At 43.7% G+C, this 17,024-nt stretch overlaps 1 protein-coding gene across 1 annotated transcript; it reads left to right on the forward strand.

The window, feature by feature from the left end:
- The first annotated feature begins 1,314 nt into the window (after window positions 1-1,314).
- cUnh1orf35 (chromosome Un C1orf35 homolog) lies at window positions 1,315-16,113 on the forward strand. Its single transcript, XM_080547166.1, has 8 exons — window positions 1,315-1,682; window positions 7,714-7,864; window positions 7,952-7,997; window positions 8,207-8,289; window positions 14,162-14,234; window positions 14,355-14,434; window positions 14,518-14,640; window positions 15,360-16,113. The coding sequence occupies exons 1-8, from the start codon at window positions 1,586-1,588 to the stop codon at window positions 15,616-15,618; spliced, it is 912 nt and encodes a 303-aa protein (XP_080403292.1). The 5' UTR covers window positions 1,315-1,585; the 3' UTR covers window positions 15,619-16,113.
- Window positions 16,114-17,024: the final 911 nt, after the last annotated feature.

Consider the following 17,024-nt stretch of genomic DNA (forward strand, 5'->3'; position numbering starts at 1 on the left):
TCTCTCTCTCTCTCTCTCTCTCTCTCTCTCTCTCTCTCTCTCTCTCTCTCTCTCTCTCTCTCTCTCTCTCTCTCTCTCTCTCTCTCTCTCTCTCTCTCTCTCTCTCTCTCTCTCTCTCTCTCTCTCTCTCTCTCTCTCTCTCTCTCTCTCTCTCTCTCTCTCTCTCTCTCTCTCTCTCTCTCTCTCTCTCTCTCTCTCTCTCTCTCTCTCTCTCTCTCTCTCTCTCTCTCTCTCTCTCTCTCTCTCTCTCTCTCTCTCTCCAGAATCCAGCTCAACATTTTTGTACTTTAAATAAATCGTCTTAAACTCAGAATTGATTCTTTGATTCATAACCAACTAAATAAATTGACTACACAGTCAAAACAAGTCCTAAACCCTGGTCCACACCGTGCATACACACTACTACTGGCACATTTCAAAGACTAACGGCCACCAAACCAATGATCATCCTACCTGAAAAAAGCCTGGAGAAATATCTCATAGACATCTGCAGTGAGTGAGGTGGTCCTGGATCTCAATACCGTCTCCCAGGCGCCTTCAGAGTGAGAGCCATGTCTCTAGACGTCTCTACACGTCATCATCCCGAGACCATCGAGGGTGCGTCCGTAAACTCGCTCTGGAAATCTGATCAGCACTCATGGAACGCCTCTCGTCCAATCAGATGACTCGGTCGCTCTACGACGTTGAACCCAGCGTGCCCTCCAGTGCTCTCAGAGCGACTTTACGAGCGCACCCCCAAACCAGCGGTGCGTTGGTGAGCGTCCTAAACTGCGCCCTGACGTCATTCACAACAAAACAGATCTGATGTGAGTTGAAGGAAACCCACATGTCGTTGTCAACCGACAGCTGAATCAATAAAGGGTTTACAAACTACATGATTTAACCATTAACAGATTTTGTCTACAATGTTATTCGTGCGCATGCGTACGTGAAGATAAGTGAGTGCGGCGAGGCGGCGCGCAGCGTGCGCGTCACTACACAGATGGCAGCTAGCCTAGCATCTGTTACTGTTGTGTCTTGTTGTTCTCTAACTTACAAGATACACTTAATTATTAATATTCTTAATTACTTACACTTTATAATAATAATAACTCTGGTCTCTGGAGCAACGTTCAACGAGCATCTTTATTCAGCATCCCAACGACAACTAGCCCACACTAGTCGATCGATGATAACATTGTCAAGATGTAATGCTACGGAGGCAATAGCAATCAATCCCAGATCTATGCTAAACATAGCAATATACTACAACAACCAAGCGCACTAAACAAACTTACTGGTCAGAGCGGGGTTGGTTCGTTTTCAATGGACTATGGTTTTGTATTTTATTTTTAAACACCAGAAGAATTACGTGAATTCACGATCTTCGCTCGCTATCTTCATCGTTGTTAAAGAGTCGTCTCTTGAAAGCCAAACCGGGCCAGGCGGAGAGGTGGGCGGGGAGAGTGTGGCAGGAAACTCCCCGGATTGATTAACCCTAACCCCGCCATCAGAGGGCCCCAGCACACACGTGTCAACAACAAACCACCCGGATGTGTTGATCATCGCAGATCTTATTATATTATATTATTCAGACGCTGCAGACATGTTCGGTTCTTCCAGGTCCGGGGGTGTGAGGGGAGGCCAGGACCAGTTCAACTGGGATGATGTGAAAGGAGACAAACACCGGGAGAACTACCTGGGTGAGTGGAGAGAGGACGTTATGGCGTCGTACAGCTAGCCTGGCAGCTAACAACATTGCCTCGCCGTGCCACGTTTCTTTCATTTCATTTCAAACCTTTATTTAAAACTCGATAGGCACTGAGGTCACCCTCATGTACAGTGACGTCGAGTGTACAATAGAACAGTGAGCAAGGGCAAACAAACAGTGAGCAAGACAGGATTAAAGGGAAAAAAGAAAAAACTAAAAACAATTGCAATCGGTAGAATACCGTTTTTGCACCAGGAGTTTAAAGGTAGAGGCAGAGGGGAGGACCTCCAACCGGACAGTTTGCTGCAGAGTGTTCCATGTATTAGGGGCATCAATAAAAAAGGCTGTTTTACCACCCAGGTCTGAACGCGCATACGGAACCCGAAAAGAAAGCTCTTACCTTTGTCCTCAGGCTTGGTGTAGTCCCTCATCACATCGGACGCTCAAAGTGCCTTGCCTGAAATACACCTTTTCTGTTAGTTCAGATGAGTTCACTTTGCCGACATGGTGACCGTGTCGGTGGTCAGTGAGAGTGAAGCCGCTGTTTCAGTGCTGGTGAGCATTCATCAGACCAGGGGCGGATTTAGGATTGTAGGAGGTCCGGGGCTTAGCCCAGAGGGAGAATATAATGTGCGCGCAGAGCGTGCAGGAAAAATTTGCCTTCAACCTTCAACTCGATAACAAAATCGAAGAAAACTTAAACAAACCACGCGACCTTTGGAAGCTACTTAATAGCCAACTAGGTTGCAGTCAAAAACTCAAAACCAGGTCTACAAACATCAGCATAAAATCTGGAGATTCTCTCTTTACAGACAAGCTGGATGTGGCTAAGTGCTTAAACACTTTCTTTACAACCATAGCCACTAAATTAGTTAACAATCTACCACCCCACTCAGGGCGTTATGGTGTAGAGCACATCCGTGCGTTCTACAATAAACTGGGTGTACGCAAAGATGATTTTAAACTCTCCATGGTGTCAAACGATGAGGTGTTTAAAAAAACTGGGCGCTCTACACTCAGAAAAGGCCACGGGCCATGACAATATTCCAGCCAGATTTCTAAAAGACTCAGCTGCCTCCATTACCCCAATCATCACCCACATAATAAACCTCTCCATCAAACAGGGACACGTCCCCCTTGACTTTAAAATAGCAAGGGTAACCCCACTGTATAAAAAAGGAAGCAAATTAGACCCAGGCAACTACCGACCTGTTTCTATTCTTAATTCCATCTCGAAACTTATGGAAAAAATAGTTTATGAACAGGTTGATAGGTACCTTACCGAAAAAAATCTGATGTATGAATTTCAATCAGGATTCAGAACATCCCATTCCACTGACACATGCCTTCTCTATTTGAACGACCACATCAACCATGAGGTGGACTCGGGCAAGTACTGCGGCATGGTCATGCTGGACCTCCAGAAGGCCTTCGACACAGTAGATCACCACATATTGTTAGATAAACTGAAAGCAATTGGGTTCGATAGAACATCGGTGAGCTGGATGCAATCCTACTTAGAGGGGAGGGAACAGGTGGTTAGTGTGAACGGTAGGGCTGCCACAAACGATTATTTTCATAGTCGACTAGTCACCGATTATTTTAACGATTAGTCGACTAATCAGATCATAAATTACAGCTTATCGCACAATTACTCAATCGCTCTTATTTAGCTATCATCTTCTAAATCAGCTTCTAAATTTAGCTTGAAGTTGTTAGTTGTTGTTGTTGTAGGCATGTGCTAACTAAAAATAAAGACAATTAAAATGATTGTTCACTCAAAAATAGATATTTTAATGAACTTTGCAGATTTATTTCTGGCATCACTTGCATGTAATGTAATGTAAAGAGTAGTAGAGGGTGCAAACTGCTGAGTAAAATGAGGTAGGCTAGGCACTAGGCAACCAAAAGAATACAAAAACAAAAATAAATACTTGTACAGAGTACAAAAGTTTTGCTTTGCTTCACTCATCTCATAGTAGAACGCGCCTTCTTAGCACTGTAACGTTAAGACAACATTTTTTGCTATTTGATAAGTATCGCTTTGATGACAACGTAAAATAATGTAAGAAGGCTTTTAACGTAACGATATCGTTAGCCAATAACAAGCTAACTAGCTTACCGAGACGAGCCATCGTCTTCCTCGTCATCTGCCACAACGTGCTTCCTTTTTAGATGCTCGCTGCCATGATAAGCGAGTTCAGCTTTGCAAATTTTACATTTTACATTCTTTTTTTCAACGTTGTGGTTGAAATGCTCCCACACTTTAGAGGTACGAGGACAGGAAGACATTTCTCTGTTTGTTTTTCCGGGGAAGTCACGTGTGCCCCGGATGACCGACACTGCGCATGTACATCAAAGACACTGGGAGACGCTAGCCAGTGGCAGCTTCAGGGAAGAAAAACGAATGCTTCTCGAATGAAATGAATGGTCTTTATTGTCATTGATATAGTACAGGTACCAAACAACGACATTTGGGAGGGGGGGCTCCCCTGGTGCTAGGCAAAAGAAAAAACGCTTATTTCAGCTCCAAAAAAACATGCGATTACCAAATATGTCGGCGACGATTTTGGTAGTCGACGTCGTCGTGACTAGTCGACTAATCGTGGCAGCCTTAGTGAACGGAACACTGTCCCCCCCCCTCCCAGTGACCTGCGGCGTTCCACAAGGAAGCATATTGGGACCTTTACTGTTCCTAATATATGTGAATGACATGTCATCAGCATGTGATTGCAATTTGTTCCTGTTCGCGGATGACTCGGCTCTGCTGGTCTCTGACAGGGACATATTGCAGGTGGAAAAAGCGCTAAGCACTGAACTGAGTAGAATCTGCATCTGGCTAGCTGACAATAAACTATCAATACACCTAGGTAAAACTGAAACCATCCTATACGGATCCCCATCTAAACTCAGAAAGGCTGAACATTTTAAAATAAAAGTGGGTAACATTATTATCACAAGAAAAGAGGATATTACATACCTGGGCTCCATCTTAGAGGCAAATCTTTCCGGAGATAAAATGGCAGCAAAAGTAATCAAAAAAGTGAACCATAGAACTAGATTCTTGTACAGGATATCCTCACTTGTCAGTAAAAACACACTGAGGACCCTATCAGGAGCTCTCATTTAATGTCACTTCGACTATGCCGTAACATCATGGTACTATAGAACCACAAAGGCCCATAAAACAAGACTCCAGACAGCCCAAAATAAACTGGTTAGGCTTCTACTAGGCCTCAACCCTAGGACACATCTAACCGCTGCTCATTTTCTGAGCCTTGATTGGCTACGAGTAGTTGACAGAGTGCAGCAGCTTGCACTGGGCCTGGTCTTCAAGATACGCTACACCACAAAGACACCCAAGTACCTGTCAACATACTTCCAAAAAGTGAACAACGTCCACACATACAATACCAGAGGAAGCTCCACGAACCACGTTCAACCGCGTTGCACCACAAACAAGGGGATAAACTCGTTTGCAAACTATGCAGTAAAAATGTGGAACGCCCTTCCTATAATCTTAAAGGAGTGCAAAACACTGCCCACCTTCAAAACCACTCTCAAAAAACATTTACAGGAGGCTGCAATCCGTAACTGGACCCTCTAAATCAAAAATCAGATTAAAAGACCCGAACTACACACTGTACATACTTTGTGTTTTGTCCCCCGCCCCCACCTGTGGTGTATGTCCCCACCTGTCCTACCCGCTGTACATACCTAATGTTTTGTTGTATTGTTCTTCCCATGATGGATGTATATTTATCTTGTAGATAGTACTAGTTATTTGTCTGTATTATCTTGTAGATAGTACTAGTTTTTTTTGTGTCTGTCTTACATGTAACGATGAATTGAGAATCAAGGACCCCAATTGAAATAAGCCAGTGGCTTTCTTGGGTTTTTATCCTGTTAGATGACCTTGTATGTAATATGTACTTTCATGTACCTACTTCTGCAAATCTTCTAATAAAGTTTTCAATCAATCAATCAAAACTTACCACCACCTTAAAGCGGACAAAAGAGACTGGCACTGGAGAACACATATGTGTGGTGGCCTGGGAAAACCCTTCACATGGTGGCATTTTGACATTTTCATTTTTTAATATTTCCATAAATTAGAAGTTCTCAGCTATTCATAACTGGTTGAATGACTGAGATAGCCCTTTATTTTAAAAAGTTATGAGCATTTTAATGTATCATGTCAAAAAAAGTGAAAGATGATAAATGCTGCCCCCGACTCCTTTCTCCTCCGGGTCGGGGGAGGAGCCTATGCAGATCGGCCGGTCTCGTTTGTCTGCTTGTGATGCAGACAAACTACCCACCACAAAAACATAAAAATAAGTACTTTCTCTTTTGTTTTCTTAAAATGTTTATTCACCATAATGTAGTATGGAGTTCAAAGTACTAGAATACCACATAATATCAAAATCGCCAAAATCGCGATTTCCATCTATTTTTGCTCTTTGCCACAAACGAACGCCAGCGACATCCGACGGGTTTTCCCAGGCCACCACACATATACATTCACACCCTTTAATGAAGCAAACTAATTGTGGTGGTTCTGGGCACAGAGGGAGGTCAGCACACGTAGCTCCCCCTGCAGGCCAGAACGCGCCATTGGATAGCAGCTGACCTGTATTACAAAATAGACAGTAAACACACACACACACACACACACATGTCAGTCACCATCATTTATATTTGTATAGAATTACGTAATTGATGGGCTGAGGCTAGTTATGTTACAGTATGTATATCAGGGCAGACTCTGTGCTCACCACTTATATTGTATTTAGAGTCTTGTCCTGTGTTATATGACGATATATTACATGTATTGTTGGCCTGTGTATAGTACTGTGAAATAAAATTTCCCCTGGGACATTAAACAAACTTAGTTAGCGTTACATCTTAGGATAGATTTGAGTCATGTTCTGTATACATACATACTACCATAAGGGCATACTTAATGTGGTTACTCCATGTTTACTAGCTGTAACATTAACGTTACATCATTATTTTTCACTTGTTACTCAGTCAACCAGAGTGCCGATATCAAAGACTATCAGCCACTTATTCACTTTATTTGTATAAGTATTATCCTTTGTTTGATTTCTTACCATGTACCGTAACAGTACCTTGCTATGTTTCATTTTCATTATAACATAACGTTATGTTATGATAGCCAGCTAGCATTAGCAAACCGGAAAAGTAGTGTCAGTGAGTCAGTCACCTTTCTAATAAGATTCACAAACCTGAAACATCATCTTTGTCATCACTGCTGGTGATGTCATTGTTGTCAGCTGCTGATACTGCTGCTGCAACAGTTCTTGGCGCTTGTTTTGTTGAAAAAAACTTTCGGATACCCATCCTTACAATTTTGCAAGTCAGGCACTGATTGAGATCACTTCTTCTTCAGGGCAGGGCAGGCTACGCAGTACGCAGGCTAATGTCGCGCAGCTGCTGCCTCTCTGTTGGACTCCGGTACTGCACGTTACTCATGAGTTTTTTTTTTTTTTAAGTAAAACATTCGGGGCTTTTCAGAAAACATCCGGGGCTTGAGCCCAAGTAGCCACCCCTTAGCCCCGCCCCTGCACCAGACCTCCGTACTGACCGCAGACACGGTCCGCTAGCGATGATACTTGACATGAAGTTGCAATGCGACTGAATGAGAGGTTATGCTGTTTAGATTTTATGGAGTTGAATCCCCTGTTGCTCTGATTCCAATAACTACTTCTCCTTGATGTTTTTGTCGTTGTACAGTGCAGTGACACAAAGCAGCCCAAAAAAACGAGTTGCATTCAACAGAGCAACGTTTTGTTGCGTTGACAATGTTTCAATGTTAATGCCCAACTCCAAATCGACTCCTTACCCCCTCCTTAGTTACTTATATACACGTTTTTGAAAGGGTTGATTTTTAAATTGACCACTAGAGTTTGGCTTACCTTGAATTGGCAAAAGGTGGCTGAGAATCAGTGTTTTCCTCTCTTCCCACCCTCAACGTGAACGTGTGTTTGTTATATCACCAGGTAACTCTCTTATGGCACCTGTGGGAAGATGGCAGAAAGGCCGTGACCTAACATGGTACGCCAAAGACAAAAAAAGCGGCGCACCTTTGTCAAGAGAAGAGGAGCTGGCTGCTGTGAGGGAGGCAGAGCAGGAGGCCCTGATGGCGGCCCTGTACGTGAGGGTCCAACAGCAACAGAGAACATCCCACAACTGTTGGATCTAAACATCCCCATAACTTGTCATTGTCTCTCTTTTCAGAGGCCACAAGACCATCAAAAGACAACCGACTGGCCTGACCAAAGAGGTCCACTTTCTCGCTGTTTACATGTTCCCCCCCCCCCTTTTAGAGTTAGACACAGACATAGTTCATCGTACATTTTTTAGATTAGCCTGAATGTGTTGCTTCATAACAAAAGATGGCACTCAATTGAAATCTGATTGTAGACGAGCATGGATGACTATAGGAATGGTATTGTTGCTGCTAACACACACACATTCTCGTTTGCCTAACAGGACCTTGCAGATGTGTGCAGGAGGGAAGATGTGGATGGTGAGGAGAGAGACGTGGACCGCGTGTCAGGCCTGGGAAGCTCTAGGTAACAGTCTCTATGTGAAGCTCTAGGTAACAGTCTCTATGTGAAGGTAACAGTCTCTATGTGAAGGTACCAGTCTCTATGTGAAGGTAACAGTCTCTATGTGAAGGTAACAGTCTCTATGTGAAGCTCTAGGTAACAGTCTCTATGTGAAGCTCTAGGTAACAGTCTCTATGTGAAGGTAACAGTCTCTATGTGAAGGTACCAGTCTCTATGTGAAGGTAACAGTCTCTATGTGAAGGTAACAGTCTCTATGTGAAGCTCTAGGTAACAGTCTCTATGTGAAGCTCTAGGTAACAGTCTCTATGTGAAGCTCTAGGTAACAGTCTCTATGTGAAGGTAACAGTCTCTATGTGAAGGTACCAGTCTCTATGTGAAGGTAACAGTCTCTATGTGAAGGTAACAGTCTCTCTGTGAAGCTCTAGGTAACAGTCTCTATGTGAAGGTAACAGTCTCTATGTGAAGGTAACAGTCTCTATGTGAAGGTAACAGTCTCTATGTGAAGCTCTAGGTAACAGTCTCTATGTGAAGCTCTAGGTAACAGTCTCTCTGTGAAGCTCTAGGTAACAGTCTCTATGTGAAGGTAACAGTCTCTATGTGAAGGTAACAGTCTCTATGTGAAGCTCTAGGTAACAGTCTCTATGTGAAGGTAACAGTCTCTATGTGAAGGTAACAGTCTCTATGTGAAGGTAACAGTCTCTATGTGAAGGTAACAGTCTCTATGTGAAGCTCTAGGTAACAGTCTCTATGTGAAGCTCTAGGTAACAGTCTCTATGTGAAGCTCTAGGTAACAGTCTCTATGTGAAGGTAACAGTCTCTATGTGAAGGTACCAGTCTCTATGTGAAGGTAACAGTCTCTATGTGAAGCTCTAGGTAACAGTCTCTATGTGAAGCTCTAGGTAACAGTCTCTATGTGAAGCTCTAGGTAACAGTCTCTATGTGAAGGTAACAGTCTCTATGTGAAGGTACCAGTCTCTATGTGAAGGTAACAGTCTCTATGTGAAGGTAACAGTCTCTATGTGAAGCTCTAGGTAACAGTCTCTCTGTGAAGCTCTAGGTAACAGTCTCTATGTGAAGGTAACAGTCTCTATGTGAAGGTAACAGTCTCTATGTGAAGCTCTAGGTAACAGTCTCTATGTGAAGGTACCAGTCTCTATGTGAAGGTAACAGTCTCTATGTGAAGGTAACAGTCTCTATGTGAAGCTCTAGGTAACAGTCTCTATGTGAAGCTCTAGGTAACAGTCTCTCTGTGAAGCTCTAGGTAACAGTCTCTATGTGAAGCTCTAGGTAACAGTCTCTATGTGAAGCTCTAGGTAACAGTCTCTATGTGAAGGTACCAGTCTCTATGTGAAGGTACCAGTCTCTATGTGAAGGTAACAGTCTCAATGTGAAGGTACCAGTCTCTATGTGAAGGTAACCGTCTCTATGTGAAGGTAACAGTCTCTATGTGAAGGTAACAGTCTCTATGTGAAGCTCTAGGTAACAGTCTCTATGTGAAGGTAACAGTCTCTATGTGAAGGTAACAGTCTCTATGTGAAGGTAACAGTCTCTATGTGAAGCTCTAGGTAACAGTCTCTATGTGAAGCTCTAGGTAACACTCTCTGTGAAGCTCTAGGTAACAGTCTCTATGTGAAGTTCTAGGTAACAGTCTCTATGTGAAGGTAACAGTCTCTATGTGAAGCTCTAGGTAACAGTCTCTCTGTGAAGCTCTAGGTAACACTATCTGTGAAGCTCTAGGTAACAGTCTCTCTGTGAAGGTAACAGTCTCTATGTGAAGGTAACAGTCTCTATGTGAAGCTCTAGGTAACAGTCTCTATGTGAAGCTCTAGGTAACAGTCTCTATGTGAAGGTAACAGTCTCTATGTGAAGGTACCAGTCTCTATGTGAAGGTAACAGTCTCTATGTGAAGGTAACAGTCTCTCTGTGAAGCTCTAGGTAACAGTCTCTATGTGAAGGTAACAGTCTCTATGTGAAGGTAACAGTCTCTATGTGAAGGTAACAGTCTCTATGTGAAGCTCTAGGTAACAGTCTCTATGTGAAGCTCTAGGTAACAGTCTCTCTGTGAAGCTCTAGGTAACAGTCTCTATGTGAAGGTAACAGTCTCTATGTGAAGGTAACAGTCTCTATGTGAAGCTCTAGGTAACAGTCTCTATGTGAAGGTAACAGTCTCTATGTGAAGGTAACAGTCTCTATGTGAAGGTAACAGTCTCTATGTGAAGGTAACAGTCTCTATGTGAAGCTCTAGGTAACAGTCTCTATGTGAAGCTCTAGGTAACAGTCTCTCTGTGAAGCTCTAGGTAACAGTCTCTATGTGAAGCTCTAGGTAACAGTCTCTATGTGAAGCTCTAGGTAACAATCTCTATGTGAAGGTACCAGTCTCTATGTGAAGGTACCAGTCTCTATGTGAAGGTAACAGTCTCTATGTGAAGGTAACAGTCTCTATGTGAAGCTCTAGGTAACAGTCTCTATGTGAAGGTAACAGTCTCTATGTGAAGGTAACAGTCTCTATGTGAAGCTCTAGGTAACAGTCTCTCTGTGAAGCTCTAGGTAACAGTCTCTCTGTGAAGCTCTAGGTAACACTATCTGTGAAGCTCTAGGTAACAGTCTCTCTGTGAAGGTAACAGTCTCTATGTGAAGGTAACAGTCTCTATGTGAAGCTCTAGGTAACAGTCTCTATGTGAAGGTAACAGTCTCTATGTGAAGCTCTAGGTAACAGTCTCTATGTGAAGGTAACAGTCTCTATGTGAAGGTACCAGTCTCTATGTGAAGGTAACAGTCTCTATGTGAAGGTAACAGTCTCTCTGTGAAGCTCTAGGTAACAGTCTCTATGTGAAGGTAACAGTCTCTATGTGAAGGTAACAGTCTCTATGTGAAGCTCTAGGTAACAGTCTCTATGTGAAGCTCTAGGTAACAGTCTCTCTGTGAAGCTCTAGGTAACAGTCTCTATGTGAAGGTAACAGTCTCTATGTGAAGGTAACAGTCTCTATGTGAAGGTAACAGTCTCTATGTGAAGGTAACAGTCTCTATGTGAAGCTCTAGGTAACAGTCTCTATGTGAAGCTCTAGGTAACAGTCTCTATGTGAAGGTAACAGTCTCTATGTGAAGGTAACAGTCTCTATGTGAAGGTAACAGTCTCTATGTGAAGCTCTAGGTAACAGTCTCTATGTGAAGCTCTAGGTAACAGTCTCTATGTGAAGGTAACAGTCTCTATGTGAAGGTACCAGTCTCTATGTGAAGGTAACAGTCTCTATGTGAAGGTAACAGTCTCTATGTGAAGCTCTAGGTAACAGTCTCTATGTGAAGCTCTAGGTAACAGTCTCTATGTGAAGCTCTAGGTAACAGTCTCTATGTGAAGGTAACAGTCTCTATGTGAAGGTACCAGTCTCTATGTGAAGGTAACAGTCTCTATGTGAAGGTAACAGTCTCTCTGTGAAGCTCTAGGTAACAGTCTCTATGTGAAGGTAACAGTCTCTATGTGAAGGTAACAGTCTCTATGTGAAGCTCTAGGTAACAGTCTCTATGTGAAGCTCTAGGTAACAGTCTCTCTGTGAAGCTCTAGGTAACAGTCTCTATGTGAAGGTAACAGTCTCTATGTGAAGGTAACAGTCTCTATGTGAAGCTCTAGGTAACAGTCTCTATGTGAAGGTAACAGTCTCTATGTGAAGGTAACAGTCTCTATGTGAAGGTAACAGTCTCTATGTGAAGCTCTAGGTAACAGTCTCTATGTGAAGCTCTAGGTAACAGTCTCTATGTGAAGCTCTAGGTAACAGTCTCTATGTGAAGGTAACAGTCTCTATGTGAAGGTACCAGTCTCTATGTGAAGGTAACAGTCTCTATGTGAAGCTCTAGGTAACAGTCTCTATGTGAAGCTCTAGGTAACAGTCTCTATGTGAAGCTCTAGGTAACAGTCTCTATGTGAAGGTACCAGTCTCTATGTGAAGGTAACAGTCTCTATGTGAAGGTAACAGTCTCTATGTGAAGCTCTAGGTAACAGTCTCTCTGTGAAGCTCTAGGTAACAGTCTCTATGTGAAGGTAACAGTCTCTATGTGAAGGTAACAGTCTCTATGTGAAGCTCTAGGTAACAGTCTCTATGTGAAGGTAACAGTCTCTATGTGAAGGTAACAGTCTCTATGTGAAGCTCTAGGTAACAGTCTCTATGTGAAGCTCTAGGTAACAGTCTCTCTGTGAAGCTCTAGGTAACAGTCTCTATGTGAAGCTCTAGGTAACAGTCTCTATGTGAAGCTCTAGGTAACAGTCTCTATGTGAAGGTACCAGTCTCTATGTGAAGGTACCAGTCTCTATGTGAAGGTAACAGTCTCTATGTGAAGGTACCAGTCTCTATGTGAAGGTAACCGTCTCTATGTGAAGGTAACAGTCTCTATGTGAAGCTCTAGGTAACAGTCTCTATGTGAAGGTAACAGTCTCTATGTGAAGGTAACAGTCTCTATGTGAAGGTAACAGTCTCTATGTGAAGCTCTAGGTAACAGTCTCTATGTGAAGCTCTAGGTAACACTCTCTGTGAAGCTCTAGGTAACAGTCTCTATGTGAAGTTCTAGGTAACAGTCTCTATGTGAAGCTCTAGGTAACAGTCTCTCTGTGAAGCTCTAGGTAACAGTCTCTCTGTGAAGCTCTAGGTAACACTATCTGTGAAGCTCTAGGTAACAGTCTCTCTGTGAAGGTAACAGTCTCTATGTGAAGGTAACAGTCTCTATGTGAAGCTCTAGGTAACACTATCTGTGAAGCTCTAGGTAACAGTCTCTCTGTGAAGGTAACAGTCTCTATGTGAAGGTAACAGTCTCTATGTGAAGCTCTAGGTAACAGTCTCTCTGTGAAGCTCTAGGTAACAGTCTCTCTGTGAAGCTCTAGGGAACACTCTCTGTGAAGCTCTAGGTAACAGTCTCTCTGTGAAGCTCTATGTAACAGTCTATATGTGAAGGTACCAGTCTCTATGTGTAGGTCTAGGTAACACTCTCTGTGAATCTCTATGTAACACTCTCTGTGAAGCTCTAGGTAACAGTCTCTATGTGAAGCTCTAGGTCTAGGTAACACTCTCTGTGAAGCTCTAGGTAACAGTCTCTATGTGAAGCTCTAGGTAACACTCTCTGTGAAGCTCTAGGTAACAGTCTCTATGTGAAGCTCTAGGTAACAGTCTCTCTGTGAAGCTCAAGGTAACACTCTCTGTGAAGGTAACAGTCTATCTGTGAAGCTATAGGTAACAGTCTCTATGTGAAGGTAACAGTCTATCTGTGAAGCTCTAGGTAACACTCTCTGTGAAGGTAACAGTCTCTCTGTGAAGCTATAGGTAACAGTCTCTCTGTGAAGCTCTAGGTAACAGTCTCTCTGTGAAGCTCTAGGTAACAGTCTCTATGTGAAGCTCTAGGTAACAGTCTCCTCTATGTGAACGTGGCTGTTGCACAGATGTCAGGCTCTGACTCCATATACGTAGGTCTAGCTAACTGCTCCACAGAGGCTGTGAAGAAAATGTTGATGGGGAAACTTGAAATTGTAGATATTTTAGAGAGTATTTTAGAGAGTTGACTATATTTTGTTAATAGTATTTAAGCATATCTAATGTTGATAATCTGACTCCAATGTAATTATCACTCAGTGCAAAGAACTGTTGATTCCTTGCTTTTGAACACATCCAAGTTTGTTTACAAGCCATGTATCACTTACCAGTAGCCTACTGCAGACTAGACAATGAATCCAGTTCACAAATGATAAGTATTTAGTGATCCTAAAACTGGTGTTTGTTGTATTGAGTGGGTACTTCAAGTTGCATATTATGAAAAGAAACCAAAACCAGATTTTCTTGACCCTTTCACTTTAATTTGGGAGTGTTCTCTAACTCTTAACAATGTTTTCTGTCACCAGTGTTGGGTCACGGAAAATGGTGCTCTCCCAACACGAGAAGGAGGCTGCTAAAATAGGCCTGTCAGTCTTCACCGTACGTCCCTTCTTTATTTCTCTATTTCATCTATACTGTGTCTATGAAGCTGTATTAAATACAGTTTAGATTTTGTACGATTATTGGCCAATATTAACGGTAAGCACGTTCTCTTAACAGCACCTTAAATCTGAAGGGCGTCAGGAAACCTCCGCCAGAAAGACACCTGAGGAGGTAGAACAACTGGACCTGGATCAGAGGTGATGCATCAAGAACAGGGTGAACTCTCAGATTACTCTCTGTCAGAACTCTCACAAATACTCACTGTACCTTGACTCCATAGGCACGAGAGTAAAAAGAAGAAAAAGGAGAAGAAGAGCAAAAAAGACAAAAAGAAGAAAGAGAAGAAGAAGAAACGGGAGAGAAGAGAGTCTTCCTCGTCCGAATCGGAGGATCAGAGTAAAAGGTCAGCTTGTTGCTTGTCCCTGTACACCTGCAGGTGGTTTGTATGTCCTGTTGTACTAGTTTGAGGAGGTCTTTATGTAAAAAAAGAAGAGAGAAAAAAAAAAAGGAAAAATCTAATTGCTGAGAGAAACTCCAACCTCCCAGCAGTGCTGCTGTTTAGAATGCTACGCGTTGCCTTTGGCACTAGAGGGCGCCAAAGTACTGTTATGTTGTTTCATCGTAGCGCTTCTTGGATTTCGTCCCAGCAAGACAACATGCTTTCTGGATCTCAAACATTCTATAATTGAAGTCTAGAAGCATTAGACTGTGTATGCCAAGTCGGATTACGGAACAGGTTTTTTTTCTGATTAGAAAATGTTTTGGCTACGTTAACGGCAGTCTGCAGAATTCTTTGGTATTAAACGAAGGACTAAAAATAAGTAGTGAGAAAAGGGCAGATGTTCAACAACAGGAAGGAATTGGCCGAAACGTAACACCCAAGGTGTTGGAACCGATTTGACCCAGTGTGTCAATGCATCATCCAGGTCATTTCAATTGATCCCTTATTCTTAAAAAAAAAACTTGTTGTTCCAGAGGCCAGATAGTTAGCATCCTATATGGATGTCAAGGTTCGCCATTGTCATTTAAACCCGCTTTATCGCCACTCTCACATCAGCTTACTCGACCCCCAACCTAGTCCCGATCATTGATTGTTTGTGTGTGTTTTTTCATCCTCCTCAGGCGCAGAAAGGACCACCATCATCATAATCCATCATGCCGCAGTCAGAGCGGAGCCAGACCCCATGACAGCCATTCAAGGGGGGGGCCAAAGGCCGAGCGCCGCCCCCCCTCCTCCTCCCAGCGACGCCAGCAGCGGCATGACACAGACTCCTCCGACAGGGGGTCCCCCGTCCCCCGCGACCGTGCCAGCCACAAGGCGGCCCCTGTTGCTTCCTCACAAAGCCACAGGCAGCGCCACGACACAGACTCTGACGACTAATGTCCCCCCCCCCCCCAATCAGAGACACGCGGGAGGGGAGAGGGAGGGGAGAGGTCCACACGGTCACTTGGCTGGTCTGGGACTGTAATACACCTAATAGAGTGCGGCCCAGTAAGACTGTGGTTTTAGAACAGGTCTATAGAACAGGTCTATCTCTACTCCTCAACTACCAGCAGGCTTTAGAACAGGTCTATCTCTACTCCTCAACTACCAGCAGGCTTTAGAACAGGTCTATCTCTACTCCTCAACTACCAGCAGGCTTTTTGGCCCTATTTGAACTAGCCTCTTTTTCACAGCCACTTGTAATGACATGGGTACACAAGACTTTGATATGACTTCCACGATTTGAAACCATCCACACACTATTAAACCAACTGTTCGTATTTTTAATTTTTATTTTTTTGTTGTTGTTGGGTTTACAAGTGTCACTTCTGCTGAGAGGTATGGTCATGGCAAATCAAGATGTTTGATGCTCAACGCTCACTGCTTGGTTTCTGTAGCGTTCATTCAAGAAAACCAGGGACCGCTGAGGTACATACATTAAACTCCTGTCAATACCAAAAAAATGCTTCCTGATACTGAGTTATTGATTCAGGTGTGGCACAAATGACGTGCCCCCATATCAAGCTGCAAAAATCCAGCCGCAATGAATTTGGGGGGGGGGGGGGGGGGTTGGACAATTCATCCCGTTTCTCAGTGTTTTCTCCTCAGTTGAAAACCCTCTCTCAGATGCTCCCAAAACACCTCTCTCCTCCACGTCCCACTGTGCCTCTCGCACCACTCAGCTCTGCTCCTTTTTCCTTTCTTCCCTCTATCATGCCAGAGCTCCTTTGTCCCCCCTCCTCTCTGTTCTAGGTTCAGCTCCCCTGGCTGGGTGAGATACCATTGGAATGCACTCCAGTGGTCATAATGGGAGTGTAGTGTGTTTGCATTTGTCTCGAAAATCAGTCTGAAAGGGGTTCATTCTGCTGGCCGGCACCTGGGGGTGCACTAAAAAAGAGCAAGGCGTTCACAAAGGAAGAGAGTGCAAAAAACCAGCCTGCTCCTTTATACGGCCGAGTACCGTTAGGACCGCCACACACAAACCAAGCTGACGGACCAGCAGGAGAGGAGGGCCGAGACAAAGCCACCCTGTAAGGGACCCCGAGACTCCCGCCCCTCCCCTCCCCTCCTCCTACGACCACCATACTCTCCTGCCATGTTTTATAGGCTTGGCTGAGTTAACCATAGCAGCCTAATCAACCTGAAAGAACGTTGTCCTCGATTGCTCCCCAAATTGCAACCCCCCCCCCACACACACACAAACCCTGGCGCCTGGGCAGACCTCAACATAACAGACAGGCCCCGGCTATCTCCATTTGTCACTTCTTAACAGCAACTTTTGGGTGGCTGCCATTAAGTGGGGA

Source organism: Nansenia antarctica (genome assembly GCF_963989245.1).
Source record: "Nansenia antarctica genome assembly, chromosome: 16".
Taxonomy (NCBI): Eukaryota; Metazoa; Chordata; class Actinopteri; order Argentiniformes; family Microstomatidae; genus Nansenia; species Nansenia antarctica.

Excerpts from the sequence above, each read along its gene's own strand:
- cUnh1orf35 (XM_080547166.1), top strand. The coding sequence starts at position 1,586 with ATGTTCGGTTCTTCCAGGTCCGGGGGTGTGAGGGGAGGCCAGGACCAG. Across the intron at positions 1,683-7,713 it reads ACACCGGGAGAACTACCTGG|GTAACTCTCTTATGGCACCT; the intron begins GTGAGTGGAGAG and ends TTATATCACCAG. Across the intron at positions 7,998-8,206 it reads CGACTGGCCTGACCAAAGAG|GACCTTGCAGATGTGTGCAG; the intron begins GTCCACTTTCTC and ends TTTGCCTAACAG.